The sequence below is a fragment of the Microcaecilia unicolor genome, chromosome 5, assembly GCF_901765095.1.
Source record: "Microcaecilia unicolor chromosome 5, aMicUni1.1, whole genome shotgun sequence".
In the NCBI taxonomy this organism is placed as follows: Eukaryota; Metazoa; Chordata; class Amphibia; order Gymnophiona; family Siphonopidae; genus Microcaecilia; species Microcaecilia unicolor.
The window spans coordinates 260,331,835-260,350,415 of NC_044035.1; the positions used below are offsets into that span (position 1 = coordinate 260,331,835).

Genomic DNA, 18,581 nt, shown 5'->3' on the forward strand with positions numbered 1-18,581 from the left:
GCATCACTTGTCCTTCAGGCTCTGCGGCAGGTTTCCTGCCATTGCTGCTGGAAAGTGAGGCCCAAAAAAAAGTACTTGTACAGTGTTCCAAAGACTGTCTTCAAGCAGGTAGACTATAAATGAAGTCGTTAAAGGAAAGTTATTCTGTAGTTTTTGGGAGATTTGTGGGAGCTTATCTTTTGGGTGCCTGTTCACTGCACAGTCATCTTGTGACCCCCCCATTTTACTGTCCTAACAAACTGCTTAGCTATGGCCAAAGCTGAATATTCAGTCCAAAAAAAAAAAAAAGAGGCACCAAGGATCCATGAAAGAACCCAAACCAAACACAGAAACAGATCCCACTATCTGGACAGCAGTTAGGGATATAAATACACATTTAGTGCTGCCACTTCTGTGGATAATGGTACTGAATATACGTGACATATTTAAATGTTGACTACAGGGTTTAACTACTGACCCTTTTATTTATAAATTTTCATAGAAGCATAATAACCAATGAGAACATGGATAACACAGAAAGCTCATGCTGTGACCATGTTGGGGTGGGAGAAAAGAAGTTAGGTGCAGTATACTAGGGTGCTTTTTTTTTCTCCAATGACCTAAAAAATATTTAACCTAATTCAATAAAACTTTGTAGTAATTTTTCCCTTTCTAAAAAGATGTCCTTTCGTCGTAAAATTCTTTTCAGTCTTCTATCCATACGTTGTTTCTCTTCATCAGTAATGGGCAAAGAAGCTGCACCATCCTCTTTGGAGGACAAGAGATGTTGGATTTTCTCTCTTGTGGTGTATAAGCATTCCTAGAAATAGAAGCATACACTTAAGCCAGTGATGGAAGACACTTGTATAGTGTTATATCAGAAGAACTGCATTATGATTTGTAAATCAGACCAGCCAAAGCAATCAGGCACAGTTTTAAAAACTATGGGCCCAATATATGAACTAGTTTAACTGGGCAGGAGAGCTGGCCATCTAGCATTATTCAGTGGCACTTAAGTGGTTAGTGCTGCTGAATATTGCCTATGACCACCCAGGCACTTTCCAGCTAAAGCCAGGGCAGTCCAGAGGTGGAGCCTATGCAGAGCTGGAACTCAACCATTCAGTCCACTAAACAGCTAAGTAAAGCTGATAAAATCAGGGCAGCAAAACGGCTGTCCTATCTGCCAAGCTAAGCAGGTACCAGTCTGAATACTGGCTGGTGCCCAGTTAACTTCTGGCTACCCAAAGATGCATGGATATTAAACACCAGGGCCCGGACATGGTCTGGCACTGAATATCCAGGATTCAGGCCACAGCTGTAAGCATCTTACAAACCACTGACCCCGCCACAGGATAAAGATCTACCCCTCTAATCTCACAATCCTGGCTGTCTCCTATGCCTGCAAAACAAGAGAATGTTCTCCTTATAAGAGTTACAATATTTAAGGTACTGTAGTTGATGCTGTCCTGCATTTAGAACTATTTTGGATGCAGACTATGACTAACCTGGGAGAGTTAAGAGAAAGTACAGCCCACATTCAATTCAAAATAGTTAACATTTCAGGTAATTAGATCTCAAAAACCTCTCTATGTGGTTGGATATTTAAGATGGTATACATTTTCCCATAATCTGTTCTCTAATCAGGACTGCCTTGACATTCCTGCTGGGTAAGTACTACACCAAGCCAGTCTGGTTTTCAAGATATCTACAATGACTATACCCAAGATAAATTTGCATGCATGGTCTCCGATATATGCAGATCTCTCTCATGCATATTCATTGTGGATATCCCAAAATCTTGACTGGCTGGGCGTACGCCAAGGACTGGGTTGAGAACCCCTAGTTTAGGGTTAACTACAGTAGTGTCCTCTTCTTTAGCAGCAGGGCTGGCTACAACTCAATTGTCTGTATGTTGTATTGGTTCTTGTTTTCATTCTCTGAACTGCCTTGTAGCACTATGCCTCAATATGGCAATAAAGAACATTTTAAAATAAACTTCCCCTCTTTAAAAATATTTTTAAAAATTTAAAAGACCAAAAATATATAACAAACCGTGGCTATTGTTAATGCTTCCTTCAGTTTTTCAGCTTCACATTTTAGTGTTGCCACTTCTTTCTAGAATAAAAGGATTTCCCAGTTTAATAAAACCAAAAATAGTCACCTAGCAAAGTAAAATACACATAGTGGAAACTATTATAAAGTTATGGAACACAGACAATGGTTTACTGGGGCAGATTCATCACGGATTTAGCCAAGACAAGTCTTGCCTTACCAATCTGCTACATTTTTTTTGAAAGTGTGAATAAACACATGGATATAGATGAGCCAGTTGATCTAGAGGTGTATTTTCAAAACACTTAGGGGCTCTTTTAGTAAGCGGAGTAGGCACCTATGCACGCCCAACGCAAGTCCAATACAACGTCTACACTAGCGCAGGCCATTTTTCAGCACACCTTAGTAAAAGCACCCCTTAGACTTACAAAGTTCCATAGGGTAGTATGGAACTTTGTAAGTCTAAGTGCTTTGAAAATGAGACCCACAGCGTATCAGGATTTTCAAAAAGCTTTTGACAAAGAGCCTTATGAGAGACTCCTGTGGAAATTAAAAAGCCATGGGATAAGAGGTAATGCAATGCCCTGTTATGAACTGAAAACTGGTTAAAAAGAAAACAGAGAGTAGGGTTAAATTGCCAATTCTTTCAATGGAGAAGAGTAAATAGTGGTGTACCACAGGTATCTGTACTGGGATCGATGTTTTAACATATTTATAAATGATCTAGAAATGGGATTGACAAATGATCTAATTTGCAGATGACAAAGTTATTCAAAGTTAAATTGCATGCAGACTGAATTACACAAAGACCTTGGGAGGTTGGAAGACTGGGCATCCAAATGGCAGAGGAAATTTAATGTGGACAAGTACAAAGCACATTGGGAAGAATTATAGCTAGATGATGTAAGCTGCCACATTAGGTGTCACCACTGAGGAAAAGGATTCTTCTGTCAGAGTGTGGCAACGGCTAAAAAAGTATACCATGTTAGGAATTATTAGGAAAAGAATAGAGCAGAAAACCAAAAATATAATGCCTCTCCATAGTGAGGCTGCACCTTGATTACTGTGTGCAATTTTGGTTGCTGCATCTTAAAATGAGATATAGTGGAATTAAAAAAAAAAAGTACGGAGAAGAGCAACCAACATGATTAAGGGGATGGAAGGACTAATATGACGAAAGGCTAATGAGGTTAGGGCTCTTTGGCTTGGAGAATAGATGGCTGAGGGGACACATGACTGTGGTCTATAAAATCCTGAGTGGAGTGGAACGGGTAAATGGCAAACTGATTATTTACTCTTTCAAAAAGTACAAAGACTATAGGGGACCACTCCATGATGTTACATAATAGTACATTTAAGACACATAGTAGAAAATATTTTTTCACTCAACTCATAGTTAAGCTCTGGAACTCATTGGAGCAAGCAGTAGAAGCAGTTAACATAGCTGTGTTTAAAAGAAAACAGGTTTGAACAAATTCCTGGAAGGGTAAGTAGTGTGGAATCTAGCTACTTTCTGGGATTCTTCAAAGTACTTGTGACCTGAATTGTCAAGTGTTAGAAACAGGGACTCGAGTCTGATCCAGTAGGGCAGCTCTTATGGCCTTAAAATTAAAATCTTAGCCTATCTGGTTTTGCAAAGAAAGTTTAATTCAATATAACCTGTCCAACTATTTGCAATTGACCTGTGCTCACTAACAGTATTTGTAGCAATGACCTGTTGCCCACAATTGAATTTTATGCAGCCTGCAAAACCCCATAGGAAGTATAAGCAGAAAGCATCATTAAGCTGAGTTTTGGCAATTTTAAATACTGTATTTTGCAAATATTTTCAGAATAGCCACTCTAGCAATTTGTTTCCATTGTTTTTAGTTACATTTTTACTTATTTATCACAGGTGATCTATGGAACTGTTCATTTCCGGTACTGACATTCACAGGGCCGGTCTTAGCAATTGCGGGGCCTTGTGCTGACCAGTTCGCTGGGCCCCTCCCCCCACCCAGCCTCACCCCTTGTTGACAAGATATGTGTTAAACATTTTCTTTTATTTCAAATAAAGACAAATCAAGCAAAACTTGTATACAAAAACTAATCAAAAACATGAAAAATGCTATACTAGGAAACCTTTGGGTTGAAAAAGCAAATCCATGTGCATGTAAGGACTGCATAAATGAATTAAAACAAATCCCCTTAATATGTAATACTTGGTAGTAGTAATGAAACAGTGATTGAATATTCAGATAGCAAGTGGCCTGAGCCAACAGATTAATTTTCCACTGAACATAATTAACTTTGTAGGAACTCGGCTGCTAATAGTGTGCTGAACTGGACAATGTTGGCACATTTAGCCACACCCTATCACCAGCCATGGCGCATATAAACAGTAATCATTGAAAATATTACACCAGTACAGGAGAAGAAAAAACTATTTTCATTATAATTTCTGTAAGCTGTTACATCCATCCATCCATGTCCAGCAATTCTCCTCTGCCCCGTCCTCCTCTCTCATTCACATCGTGATTTTCCTCTGTCCACTGCCCTCCCCTCCCATCCATGTCCAGCATTTCTCCTCTCCCCTCTCCTCCATCCATGTGCATCTCCTTCCTGTCTTCCCTCCCCTCCATCCATGTCCAGCAATTCTCCTCTGCCCTCCCCTCCATATCCAGCGATTCTCCTTTGCCCCCTGTCCTCCCCTCTCATCCACATCCAGTGATTCACCTCTGTCCCCTGCCCTCCCCTCCCATCCATATCCAGCAATTCTCCTGTGCCCTCCCCTCCATGTCCAGTGACTCGCCCCAGCCCCCAACCTACAGTTCCCAACCCCAGCCGTGCCCTCAGTTTTCCACAGCCCTCCTTTCCTTCCAGCTGCCCTGCGTTTAAAAAAAATCGCCGCCACAGCATCAGCAAAAAAGCAGGATCGCCTCTATCCTTCCCTTCTCTCTCAGCGTGCACCGTGCCACCTTCGCAGAAACCGGAAACAGGAAATTGCATCAGAGAAAGGCGGCACAGTGCACGCTATAACTGACTTCCGCAAACTATTGAAGACCCATCTCTTTAACAAGGCATACCACAAAGGCCAACAAATGTGAACTACTTCACATATACAGTATCCAGCACTGTCTTGAATATTTGCTTGTTATACTAAAATCATGCTTTATCATTATCATGTTACCCAAAATCCTCTGTAATTCTAAATGTTTATTTCTTATACATCTCCACTATTCATGATGTACTGTAAGCCACATTGAGCCTGCAAAGAGGTGGGAAAATGTGGGATACAAATGCAATAAATAAATAAGGCTAGAGGTGAGCCTGCTTCTTCGCTGACGCTACGACTTTTTAAACGCAGGGCGGCTAGCCTGGAAGGAAAGCTGAGGATCAAATGGCAGGGAGCGGGAGGAAGCGCTGCGGGGCCCCTAGAGGTGCGAGGCCCTGTGCGACCGCTCCTGTTGCCCCTGCCTAAGACCGGCCCTGGACATTCATGCAACTCTCTGTGTTATAAAGGCTGACCATCCCTGGATTTGGGCTTTGTTTATTTAAGACAATTCATTGAAAATGATCATGCCCCGATTCTTTGGCTAATAAAAACTGTAAAAGCAAGACAAACCACACTGTTAGAATGAGAGGCTGAAATTCACCAGTTTGACAGAACTTACTTGAGCTTCTTGAAGTTGACAATTGGCTTCTTCAATCTGCTGTTTATATGAGTCCATCTTCATGCTATAAAAAAAGTCACATGTAATTTTTTTAAATAAAATGATCATGAAAGGGCCACTGAAAGCGTTATGCGGCTGCCTTGAGTGTCACAATATAGGGAAGGGGGCAGCTGCTGGACCTAGTGCTTCCACCAGCCCTGCAACACTGATGCCACTCTTCTCACTCTCAGGCAACATCCCTCCCTCTGGCATGAAACAGCTGCTTCCTTGGGGCTAATCTCATTGTATGAGCCCCAAAATCTATGCTACTCCTCCCTTAGATTGGCCTCATGCCAGAAGGAAGTAGGTAGTGTTCTAAGTGCCCCTTCTCCTGCATATCACTGGGAGAGAAGCTGTCAGAGCAACAGGGGCAGAGAGAAGTTGAAGCGCAATAAGACAGGCCCTGAAAATACTCTTGCTGGCTGAGAAGGATCAGCAAATCATGCCTATTGCAGTGGGGTGGGGGGATTAGAGGGAGGAAAGCACCATACTGAGAGCAGAAGGGGTGCAAGTCTAATGGTTTACCTACAAATTGCAAACTGAACCTTCCACTAAAACAACAAAACCAATTTCAAAACAGATAGTGGACATAATCAAGTTGTAAAGCAAATATTTTGTCAATGGAGGAGAAAAGACCTCAAGAAAGTCATGTGTCGTTGCTTCTTCTACACCAGGCTACCTCTTTGGCTATAATTCATCATCGGCCAAAACCGCCAACCTTCAACGTTTTATGAATTTTCTAAATGTTCATATCTTGTACCATATGTATATGATAGCATTCAGCTGAACAAATAGCACACTTATACAAGCTCTTAATTGTCAAAGACAAAAATTACATTTCTTAACAAAAACATTAATTTGATACTCCAAGATAAGTTTCGAATCTAATATTATGCCACAAATCTTAGATTTATTCTAGTTTTTAAGGTCTCACCAGTGGTAAGCTGCAAAAATTTCTGTGGTAAAGAATCAAAATCCCCAAACCACACAACATTGATTTTCTGTCTTAAGTTAAAAAAAAATTTTATGGGCCCATGAATCAACTAAGGAAATATTCTTAATCAGTATATCCCAAGTATTTTCAAGAGTTCAACACCGGACAAAGAAGAAATATTTCATCAGCATAACACATAATCAAAACACCCAGAGAAGTCAACATCTCCCCTAGTGCATCATAAAGACATTAAATAGTAAGGAAAAAAAAAAAAAAAAAAAAAGAGGTGACCTCTGAGGGACTCCACAACTGGGCAGCCAAGATGCAGAAATATACTGTAGTTTCCATCAAAATGGGTTCAACACTGTGTACAGTCTTTACATAAAACTAAAATACAAAAGTTGGTCCAGATCAGATACAGGTGGTCTCAATAGCACAAAAAAAGCGAAGATACTTACCTGTATAGCAGGTATTCTCCGAGGACAACAGGCCTTATATTCTCACATGTGAGTAACACGATCTGCATTGTCCAGAGCTTGTAACAAGCTTTTCAGAATTTTTTGAGCGCGAGTCGCATTTCACCATGTATGAGCAAGTGCCTTCCCGCCAACCACAAAAGTGCAGGACCAACAGAACAATTCTATAGAATACAACATAGAGGAGACAACTGTAAGGGGAGTTGGGAAGGTATGTGAGAATATAAGGCCTGTTATCCTCAGAGAATACCTGCTACAGGTAAATATTTTTGTTTTCTCCGAGGACAAGCCGGTCTACAATTCTGGAATGTGGGAATCTCTAGCTACCAGGCTCACTAAAAACCACCGGTGGCCACCTGGGTTCCCATTGAGGTGGGCCAATGTCTCTTTCAAATACTTAGGTATTCGACTCACAATGAATACCTCGGACTTATACCAGTTAAATGTTAAGATCCTACTAGAGCATACTAGGAACAAATTAGACTCTTGGATGAGCCTCCCTTTGTCTCTGATGGGGCGGGTACACCTAATACAGATGGTGTTGTTCCCTCGCTGGTTATACGTCTTACAAACATTGCCAATCCGCTTGACGACGAATGATTTGAAACGAGTGATCCGCCTTTTTAGTCGATTCTGCTGGGCAGGGAAGAAGCCAAAATTCAGACAGGACATGTTAGTTGGGAGCTGGAAGCAAGGAGGCATAGGCTTAGTACATAAGTACATAAGTAGTGCCATACTGGGAAAGACCAAAGGTCCATCTAGCCCAGCATCCTGTCACCGACAGTGGCCAATCCAGGTCAAGGGCACCTGGCACGCTCCCCAAACGTAAAAACATTCCAGACAAGTTATACCTAAAAATGAGGAATTTTTCCAGTCCATTTAATAGCGGTCTATGGACTTGTCCTTTAGGAATCTATCTAACCCCTTTTTAAACTCCGTCAAGCTAACCGCCCGTACCACGTTCTCCGGCAATGAATTCCAGAGTCTAATTACACGTTGGGTGAAGAAAAATTTTCTCCGATTCGTTTTAAATTTACCACACTGTAGCTTCAACTCATGCCCTCTAGTCCTAGTATTTTTGGATAGCGTGAACAGTCGCTTCACATCCACCCGATCCATTCCACTCATTATTTTATACACTTCTATCATATCTCCCCTCAGCCGTCTCTTCTCCAAGCTGAAAAGCCCTAGCCTTCTCAGCCTCTCTTCATAGGAAAGTCGTCCCATCCCCACTATCATTTTCGTCGCCCTTCGCTGTACCTTTTCCAATTCTACTATATCTTTTTTGAGATACGGAGACCAGTACTGAACACAATACTCCAGGTGCGGTCGCACCATGGAGCGATACAACGGCATTATAACATCCGCACACCTGGACTCCATACCCTTCTTAATAACACCCAACATTCTATTCGCTTTCCTAGCCGCAGCAGCACACTGAGCAGAAGGTTTCAGCGTATCATCGACGACGACACCCAGATCCCTTTCTTGATCCGTAACTCCTAACGCGGAACCTTGCAAGACGTAGCTATAATTCGGGTTCCTCTTACCCACATGCATCACTTTGCACTTGTCAACATTGAACTTCATCTGCCACTTGCACGCCCATTCTCCCAGTCTCGCAAGGTCCTCCTGTAATCGTTCACATTCCTCCTGCGACTTGACGACCCTGAATAATTTTGTGTCATCGGCGAATTTAATTACCTCACTAGTTATTCCCATCTCTAGGTCATTTATAAATACATTAAAAAGCAACGGACCCAGCACAGACCCCTGCGGGACCCCACTAACTACCCTCCTCCACTGAGAATACTGGCCACGCAATCCTACTCTCTGCTTCCTATCTTTCAACCAGTTCTTAATCCATAATAATACCCTACCTCCGATTCCATGACTCTGCAATTTCTTCAGGAGTCTTTCGTGCGGCACTTTGTCAAACGCCTTCTGAAAATCCAGATATACAATATCAACCGGCTCCCCATTGTCCACATGTTTGCTTACCCCCTCAAAAAAATGCATTAGATTGGTGAGGCAAGACTTCCCTTCACTAAATCCGTGCTGACTTTGTCTCATCAGTCCATGTTTTTGTATATGCTCTGCAATTTTATTCTTAATAATAGCCTCCACCATCTTGCCCGGCACCGACGTCAGACTCACCGGTCTATAATTTCCCGGATCTCCTCTGGAACCTTTCTTAAAAATCGGAGTAACATTGGCTACCCTCCAGTCTTCCGGTATTACACTCGATTTTAGGGACAGATTGCATATTTCTAACAGTAGCTCCGCAAGTTCATTTTTTAGTTCTATTAATACTCTGGGATGAATACCATCAGGTCCCGGTGATTTACTACTCTTCAGCTTGCTGAACTGACCCATTACATCCTCCAAGGTTACAGAGAATTTGTTTAGTTTCTCCGACTCCCCCGCTTCAAATATTCTTTCCGGCACCGGTGTCCCCCCCAAATCCTCCTCGGTGAAGACCGAAGCAAAGAATTCATTTAATTTCTCCGCTACGGCTTTGTCCTCCTTGATCGCCCCTTTAACACCATTTTCGTCCAGCGGCCCAACCGACTCTTTGGCCGGTTTCCTGCTTTTAATGTATCTAAAAAAGTTTTTACTATGTATTTTTGCTTCCAACGCTAATTTCTTCTCAAAGTCCTTTTTTGCCCTCCTTATCTCCGCTTTGCATTTGGCTTGGCATTCCTTATGATCTATCCTGTTACTTTCAGTTGGTTCTCTTCTCCACTTTCTGAAGGATTGTTTTTTGGCTCTAATGATTTCCTTTATCTTACTGTTTAGCCACGCCGGCTGACGTTTAGTCTTTTTTCCCTTTTTTCTAATACGTGGAATATATTTGTCCTGAACCTCCAGGATGGTGTTTTTAAACAGCATCCACGCCTGATGCAAGTTTTTTACTCTGCGAGCTGCTCCTTTCAGTCTTTTTTTCACCATTTTTCTCATTTTGTCGTAATCACCCTTTCTATAGTTAAACGCTAGCGTACTTGATTTCCTAGTTTCACTTCCTTCAATGCCAATATCAAAACCGATCATATTATGATCACTGTTATCAAGCGGCCCTCGTATCGTTACCCCCTGCACTAGATCATGAGCACCACTAAGGACTAAGTCTAGTATTTTTCCTTCTCTTGTCGGCTCCTGAACTAGCTGTTCCATGAAGCTGTCCTTGATTTCATCAAGAAATCTTATGTCCCTTGCGTGTACAGATGTTACATTACCCCAGTCTATATGCGGGTAATTGAAATCCCCCATTATTATTGTGTTGCCCAGTTTGTTTGCGTCCCTGATTTCCTTTAACATTTCCGCATCCGTCTGTTCGTCCTGGCCAGGCGGACGGTAGTACACTCCTATCACTATCCTTTTCCCCTTTGCACATGGAATTTCAATCCACAGTGATTCCAAGGAGTGTTTTGCTTCCTGCAGAATTTTCAATCTATTTGATTCAAGGCTCTCGTTAATATACAATGCTACCCCTCCACCAATCCGATTCACCCTATCACTACGATATAATTTGTACCCCGGTATGACAGTGTCCCACTGGTTATCCTCCTTCCACCAGGTCTCAGAGATGCCTATTATATCTAATTTTTCATTTAGTGCAATATATTCTAACTCCCCCATCTTATTTCTTAGGCTCCTGGCATTCGCATATAGACATTTCAAACTATGTTTGTTGTTCCTAAGTACATCATGCTTAGTACTTGACAGTATTAATTGGCAATCTTTTGTCTGATTTTTATTGTTATTTAAAGATACCCGATCTACTACAATCTCTTTTGCAACCTCACTATCAGGATACTCTATCTTCCCTGTTATGGTGATATCTTTGAAAGATACCTTATCCCGAACCATGCTCTTTTGAGCGACTGTCGGCCTTCCCCCCATTTCTAGTTTAAAAGCTGCTCTATCTCCTTCTTAAACGCCGATGCCAGCAGCCTGGTCCCACTCTGGTTAAGATGGAGCCCATCCTTTCGGAATAGGCTCCCCCTTCCCCAGAATGTTGCCCAGTTCCTAACAAATCTAAAGCCCTCCTCCCTGCACCATCGTCTCATCCACGCATTGAGACTCTGGAGCTCTGCCTGTCTCTTGGGCCCTGCGCGTGGCACAGGTAGCATTTCAGAAAATGCTACCCTGGAGGATCTGGATTTCAGCTTTCTACCTAAGAGCCTAAATTTTGCTTCCAGAACCTCTCTCCCACATTTTCCTATGTCATTGGTACCCACATGTACCAAGACAGCGGACTCCTCCCCAGCACTATCTAGAATCCTATCTAGGTGACACGTGAGGTCCGCCACCTTCGCACCAGGCAGGCAAGTCACCAGGCGATCCTCACGTCCACCAGCCACCCAGCTATCTATATGCCTAATGATCGAATCACCAAGTACAACAGCTGTCCTAACCTTTCCCTCCCGGGCAACATTTGGAGATATATCCTCGGTTGTTCCTATATAATCAGGCATGCTTGATACGACATTTGGGGGATTTCTTTCATGATACGCAATATTACACACCCCTAACTTTTGAGCAAGCCTTTTTTGCGCCTTATGATGTGTTGGCACTTTTCCACTTACCTCGTAGCCTCATCCCGTCTAAATTTAAAACAAGCATTCTACTTCAGCCTCTTAGAGAGACGTGGCAATGGTGGATGAGGCAGATGGGGAGACACCCACACATCACGGATCAAATACCGATTATAGGCAACCCAGTATTTGAAGCGGGACTAGACAACCCGGTCTTTGGTAGTTGGCAAGGGCTGGGCATCACGAAACTGGAACATTTGCTAATGGAAAGTGGGGAGGTGCTAACATTCGACGCTCTCCAGGATAAGATGGGGGCAGCATGGGGCAATAGGTTCACCTATGCATAGGTTACACACTATATGAAATCCTTAAACCAGGCAACTCTGAAGGGGCGGATGGGGGAAACAATTCGAGGTTTTTTTGAGGAGTTGTTGACAGAGAGGTACTCGGTCTCTGGTCTGTACGCAGCCTTGGCCCGGCGTCGACCTAAAAGACAATATGAAGGCCTTAAACACAAATGGGAGCAAGATATAGGGTCCTCGTTAGCGTCTTGGGATGTGGCAGCTACATTGAAAGGTATCCGTATGCTAGTACAAGATGAAAGGCTGAGAGAATGCGGATATAGAGTAGTCCTCCGAGGCTACATGTCTAAAGCACAGCTGGCTCATGTGTTGGGGCCGGACAGTTCAGCCTGCTCCAAATTTGGAAGGGGTCCCGGCTCATTATATCATGCCCTATGGCAATGCCCCAAGGTGCGTGGGTTTTGGCAGCGGGTAAAAGGTTTTTTAATTCGACTGGGGAATAAGATTCAAGGGACGGACAGGCAGTTTCTGCTTGATCAACCAAGGGCTTTTGCCCCGCTACATGCCCCCGCTATAAAACTATGCAGGAAGCTGAGTTTGGTAGCTCAGAAGTGCATTATGCAATATTGGACCTCTCCAGAGGAGCTGGCCTACTGGCACTGGCGAAATCAAGTGCACCTTTTCGCCTCTTGGGAAACTAGAGATACAAAACGATCGCCCAAACGTAGAGCACAATTTCTCCAGATCTGGATGCCATATCTGCAAGCTCTTAGCCCAAGGGGGCGTAGCTTGCTCCTCAATGCCTGATAAAGCCGAAGAGAAGCGGTAGGGGAATGGAAGATGCCTGGAGCTGGAGAGTGAGACAGGACCGTTTGCTGCTTGCCGGGGGGGGGGGGGGGGGGGAGGCAGAAGGGGGGTAGGAGAGGAAGTAGTTAGGGGGTAGGCTTGGGAGGGGACTGGAAGGCTTGGGGGTTAGGGTGTTATGGTGGAGGTATGGCTCTGGTAATAAGTCACTTTTGCAGGGAACCATGAACATGATCTGACAATCCTAGGATAATGAGAAGTCCCTTTTGATGGAGCTTGGATATTGAGTAGATGGGTGATTTTTAGACACATGGAGAGTTATGAATGGATACATGGTTCAGCCTATCCTGTACATCACCACTATGCTCCCGCAACTGCGAACTATAACAGGGGGTGGGGTGGAGGCCGGGAGGGGGGAAGAGTGGAGGGATAAATAATAAAAGCTTGACCCTGTTTAAATGTTGGGAGATCTATGCACTGTACGTTAGAAACGTTCTGTAATACCGCTATTATTATTGTGATGTACCATATTGAGGTGTCAATAAAACAGTTTAAACATAAAAAACCACCGGTGGTCTACAGAACCTCACAACGGTGAGGTCAAACATAGATTAACCTGAAACTATATACAAACTGAGGAGATCACGTGACACCTAGAGCAGGAGCAGAGGCTGCATTGCTCAGCTCCTCTATCTTCCCACCGAAATAGCCACATATCCTGCTTTTTATATCAAGAAATGGGCTGAAATTTTACCTGCTACTGAGTGCTGCTGTTGGTTCACAGGTGGGAGAGTTTCAAGGCTCCTGACTTTGAAATGACATTGAGATTTGCACGCAAGAAAACAGAGAAGCAGAGGGGAACCAGTGCTAAGATGGCAACTCAATCAGCCCCACCAAGTCCCTCGGTTAGCTCTGCTTGGACTTTGGAGATTGTAACTGAAGTGAGGGCAGCTGCACTAGATGAGAAATTGCAGCAATTACATGATAGAATGTAGGTCACCCATGAACACTTGGACAATATGGCCTTAAAAGAGATGGATGCACAATAACATCGGGATCTGGCATTGGAGGAGAAGGCCCAGGGTACAAGCACAGGATGTGGATGAGCTCAGGCTTCATATGCAACAGTTGGAGCATAAAATCAATGATGTGGAGGGCTGCTCTAGGTGCAAGAATTTTCAACTGGTTGGGCTTTCCAGATCTCTGAAGGATGAGGGCTTTCTAGAGACCTAGATAATATAATCCCTAACCTTGGAGTCATTGGAGGATCCTTTTAAAATGGGCAAAAATAAGCTAAAACTGTAAGGGAAGAAAAAGAAATACACCCTGAAAAAAAAAAAACAGGGCAACTAAAAAGAACCGAGAAGGCACGAGAAAAATCAAGCTCTGGTAACCAAACTGGCAGCTGTGAGGAGTGGAGAAAAGTCGCGTCCTCTCCTCACCATGTTAAAAATAGAACTGCTGGTCCTGCATGCTCAAAGCAGGTGGGAAGGCACTCATGCACGCACGGTGGACACAACTCATGCGCACAAAGTTCTGAAAAGCTTCTTACAAGCTCCAGACCGGGCAATGCGGATCGCTTTATCCACACGTGAGAATTATAGACCTGCTTGTCCTCGGAGAATAAAACAACTTAAAAATCAAGTAATTATATTTCTTCAAACAGCTAAGTTTTAACTTTCCTTCAAAACTTAAGATAGTTTATGTTCTAATCTTAGGGAAAGAGTAAAAACATTCCAAACAGACACATGTCTAAGACAGAATAAAGTCTTGGCCACACTAAGAAACATATGTTCCTAAGAGAAGGCAGGCGAAGAATCAGTTTGTTCCATAATCGAGATGAAAATATATGTAATGGAATGAAAACCATATTTGCCAAAAATTCTGAAGTAGTACTGTACAGAATTTGGTAAAACAAGCAGGCCACTTTAAAAGTAATACTTGTGTTAACTGGAAGCCAGTGAAATTTAGCCAAATGAGAAGAGACACTGTCAAATGTACTCAGTTTAAAGATCAACCTAACAGTAGTGCTTTGATTAAGTTTCATCATTCTAAAATTTCTTTAGGATAATCCCAGGTAAAGAGAATTACAGTAGTCCAAGGAAACAATGGGGCCCACCAGAGCTCTTTGATCTATAGCAGTGAGTTGGGGTGAAGGAGATTGCTCTTTGTCCATGGGAACCCATATAACTCTCAGGCTAAAAAGCACACTAGGCAGTAAATCTCAAATGTCTGTCTAATTTAAGGAAAGAGTGAGGAGTGAAGAGATATGGAGTATAAAATTCACAAGGTGATAAGAGTTAAGCTGAAAAAAGTAGAAGACAAACTCTCATGCAAGAACAGAAACAGCTCTCCACTGAACAGATTCTTTATTCATGCCTTGGATAAGCCGTACCTGAGGTTCTCTGTTTGCTTCACTGATTGTACAGTGTCATGGATCTTGTACTGTTTCAGTTCTTTCTTCAGAGTCTGAAGCTTAGCCAGTTGCTGCTCCCGAACCTGTTGCACCATTGATGGCTTTAACTGCATAAGCACAGCATGGGCAGGTAAGGATTTAGCAGAGACCACATCCTGCCTACAGAGAAATGCTCTGCCAAGCTGTACTGTCCTATCATAGGATATTTGCTGCAACCAGAAAAAGAAAGGGGTTAAGACTTTGTACAAACCATGACAATTTGTCTCTAGGGCAAAGCTAGAACAATAAGGATAATGTAAACAAGCAAAGTATTAAAATACTGTATATAAACTTTGGAGACTGCAGCTTTATTCTATTTGTGGTGCTGCTTACTCATGACAGAGCTAGCGAACTGCTTACCTTTAACAAGGGTTCTCTGTAGAGCTTAAGAGACAATGCTTCACAATGATACGGGGATGTGTGTCAAGTATCTGGAATCCTACAGCTAATGTTTGCCTTGAAGTAATTTTATCTTTATAGGTTAAAACTTGAGGAGTTTATTATGAATAGAAAATGCTTTGAAGGACTGCTTGGCCAATTGCATCATCTCTCAAGACATGCTGTCTAGGTAGAAGTGAGATGTGAAAGTATGAATGTAAGTCCATATTGTGGCTTTGCAAATTTCTTCAATAGAAACTGCATGTAGATAAAGCAACCGATCAGATTCTTGTACAAAACTGAGCCATATTCCTGCAAGGTATGCTGACACAATATTCTAGCTAAATAGATAACACAGTTTTTGGTTATTGCCTTTCACAGTCTATAAAAGCCAAACAGATCAGTGTTGTGGTGCTCTTTGCAGCAGGCCCATGCTGTCTTTACAGTCCAGTGTTACATAAGGCCTGCTGAATAGGAATCACTTTGGGTAGGAATTCTGCATGACTTCACGAAATGAAGTATGAAAGAACTGAAGGTGTTAGAGCAGTGCCTGAAGCTCACTTACACGTCTTGCTAAAGTTACAACTACTAAGAGGATTTTCCATATCAGAAATGCAAACCGAGCCAAATCCATAACTTCAAAGAACAATGACCAGCAAATGCAAGTCCCGGAAACACTCCACACGTTTTCCTCTACTAAAGGACAAAAAAGGAAGTTTCCTCACCAACACCACTTTACACAAAAAGGATGGTTCTCTGTGAGAAGAAACTCCCACCTCTGAAAAACAAAGAAAAGACTCCGTGCAGGAGAGGGTTGAAACTCTGAAATCCATCATCAGAAATGCTACCTTAAGAGTTACATTCTTCAGGGGTGCCCGACTCAGGCTGAAAGGGAGAAGACAGCAAAGCACAGAACTGTTAAGGTCCCAAACTGGAGCACTTGTCTCAATGGAAGGTAAAGATAGTCACAACCTTCAAAAAAAACCCTATGCTACATTTGGATGCTCCAGAAGGGGAATGCCCTGCAACCACCCCTGAAAACAAGCCGATGCTGCCACCTGTACCTTCAAGGAGCCTAAGGCCAGAATGCAGGGAGTGGAAGCCTGAACCAGACAACCTGTTCCTTACACCAGGACTCAAAGACTGTCCACTCCCAGACTCTGACATGCCAAGAAGGTAGATGTCTTACACACTTGCAGAAGTGTTGCAATGACATCAGCCAAGTAATCATTTCACCTCAAACAAGACCTCAAGATCCAGACCATAAGACAGCGGGAGGGTCTTTTTTTTCCACAGGGACAAAAAAATTGAAACTTGTAGGGAAAAAAAAAAGTTCTGCTGGTGAGGAAGCCTTGAACCTGACCAGGTCTGTAAACCAAGAACTCTGGAGCTTGTTGAGAGCAACCAAGATGACAAGACTCATTTGGGTTGCAATATACTACAGAAACAGAGAACTCTGCTAAACAACCACTGCTGCATTTGTGCATCCAGCCTGACTGAACCCACTCCCTCCTCCAAATGAAAAGCCATGGAGACTTGGCATTCCTCCGAATGGTCACAAGATCCATTACCATCCTGTCCCACTGAGCTACAATGAAAGAAAAAAAACCTCCTTGCACAACTTGCAGATGGACTGAATCACCATTCTCCACTCCTGCAATGTGGGCTGCTGAGAGTGCTCAAAGATGCCCATTATTATCAAACCAGCCTCCTGGCCTGGAGCACTTCTGGTCCATCACCACTTCCCTACCCTACCAACTGACATATGCCATTGCTGTGGTGGAGTGGGAACAACCTGACTGACATTTTGTGATCAGGGGTTCAAACACCTAGAGGGTCTGTTTCCAGCTAACTGATCAATCAACTGGCCTCAGACACACTCCACTGTCCCTATGTCATCTGCGACACAACGTAACCAAAGACCGTAATGGACATATCCTAACTCTTCCTCTCTAAGTTCTCCCCAATTGTCTTTACCATATATGTACCTCATTCTACTATAATATCACCTTGATATTGTTCACACCGGAATCGGTTAACGCCGTTTATGGTACTATGTAAGCCACATTGAGTCTGCAAAGAGGTGGGAAAATGTGGGATACAAATGCAATAAATAAATAAAACCTTATACTCCCCAGCAGCTCAATTTGGCACTCCTAGTGACCATCACCCACTGGGATATTTCTATGTCTACTCCCCCCCCTTCCTAGGGTTCTATGAATCTAGAGACAGAAGGAGCCTAATCTTGTACCCTGTATCTGCACCAATCAGTGCCTTTAGCAGAGATCTCTTCAATGGTCTCAAGTTACTCCAGGGAGAATTTGTGCAAAAAAACAATTTGAAAATTCAGCACACTTCATTTGCAATTTTCTTGTGCAGAATTCCCCCTGGAATAACATGAGACCATTATAAGGGCTGGCATCTCCCCCTAAGCTTGAAATACCCTCCCCACCACAGCCCCAATCACAGCAGTTTCCCATGCACCTTCCACCCCATTCCCATGGCGTGCGCACACACTTCATCCACCTTTTTCAGCCCCCTAACTCACTCTACCCACCTTTTCTAGCCCCCTCAACCCACGCCATCCATATTTTCCAGTCTCATCCTTACACACACACACATACCTGCCACCTTTTTCCAGCCCCCCCCCCATTCACTCCATCCCTTTTCCAGTCTCCTCCTTGCACACTCCGCTCCATGGATAAATCCTTCTTATCTGTTCCCTTCTCCACTACTGCCAACTCCAGACTTCGCGCCTTCTGTCTCGCTGCATCCTACGCCTGGAATAAACTTCCTGAGCCCCTACGTCTTGCCCCATCCTTGGCCACCTTTAAATCTAGACTGAAAGCCCACCTCTTTAACATTGCTTTTGACTCGTAACCATTTGTAACCCCTCGCCTCCACCTACCCTCCTCTCCTCCTTCCTGTACACATTAATTGATTTGATTTGCTTACTTTATTTTTGTCTATT

At 43.1% G+C, this 18,581-nt stretch overlaps 1 protein-coding gene across 2 annotated transcripts in view; it reads right to left on the minus strand.

Annotated features, from left to right (window-relative positions):
- Positions 1-293: 293 nt before the first annotated feature.
- The window catches only part of LOC115471403 (kinesin-like protein KIF20A), a 47,107-nt gene continuing 28,819 nt past the window's right edge, over positions 294-18,581 (minus strand). For both annotated transcript variants that reach the window (XM_030205105.1, XM_030205106.1), the window contains 4 exons: positions 15,173-15,402; positions 5,685-5,748; positions 2,032-2,094; positions 294-799 (listed from right to left, as the gene is read on the minus strand). In XM_030205105.1, coding sequence (XP_030060965.1) covers positions 611-799; positions 2,032-2,094; positions 5,685-5,748; positions 15,173-15,402 — 546 coding nt within the window. In that variant the 3' untranslated portion in view covers positions 294-610. The remainder of the gene's footprint in view (positions 800-2,031; positions 2,095-5,684; positions 5,749-15,172; positions 15,403-18,581) is intronic.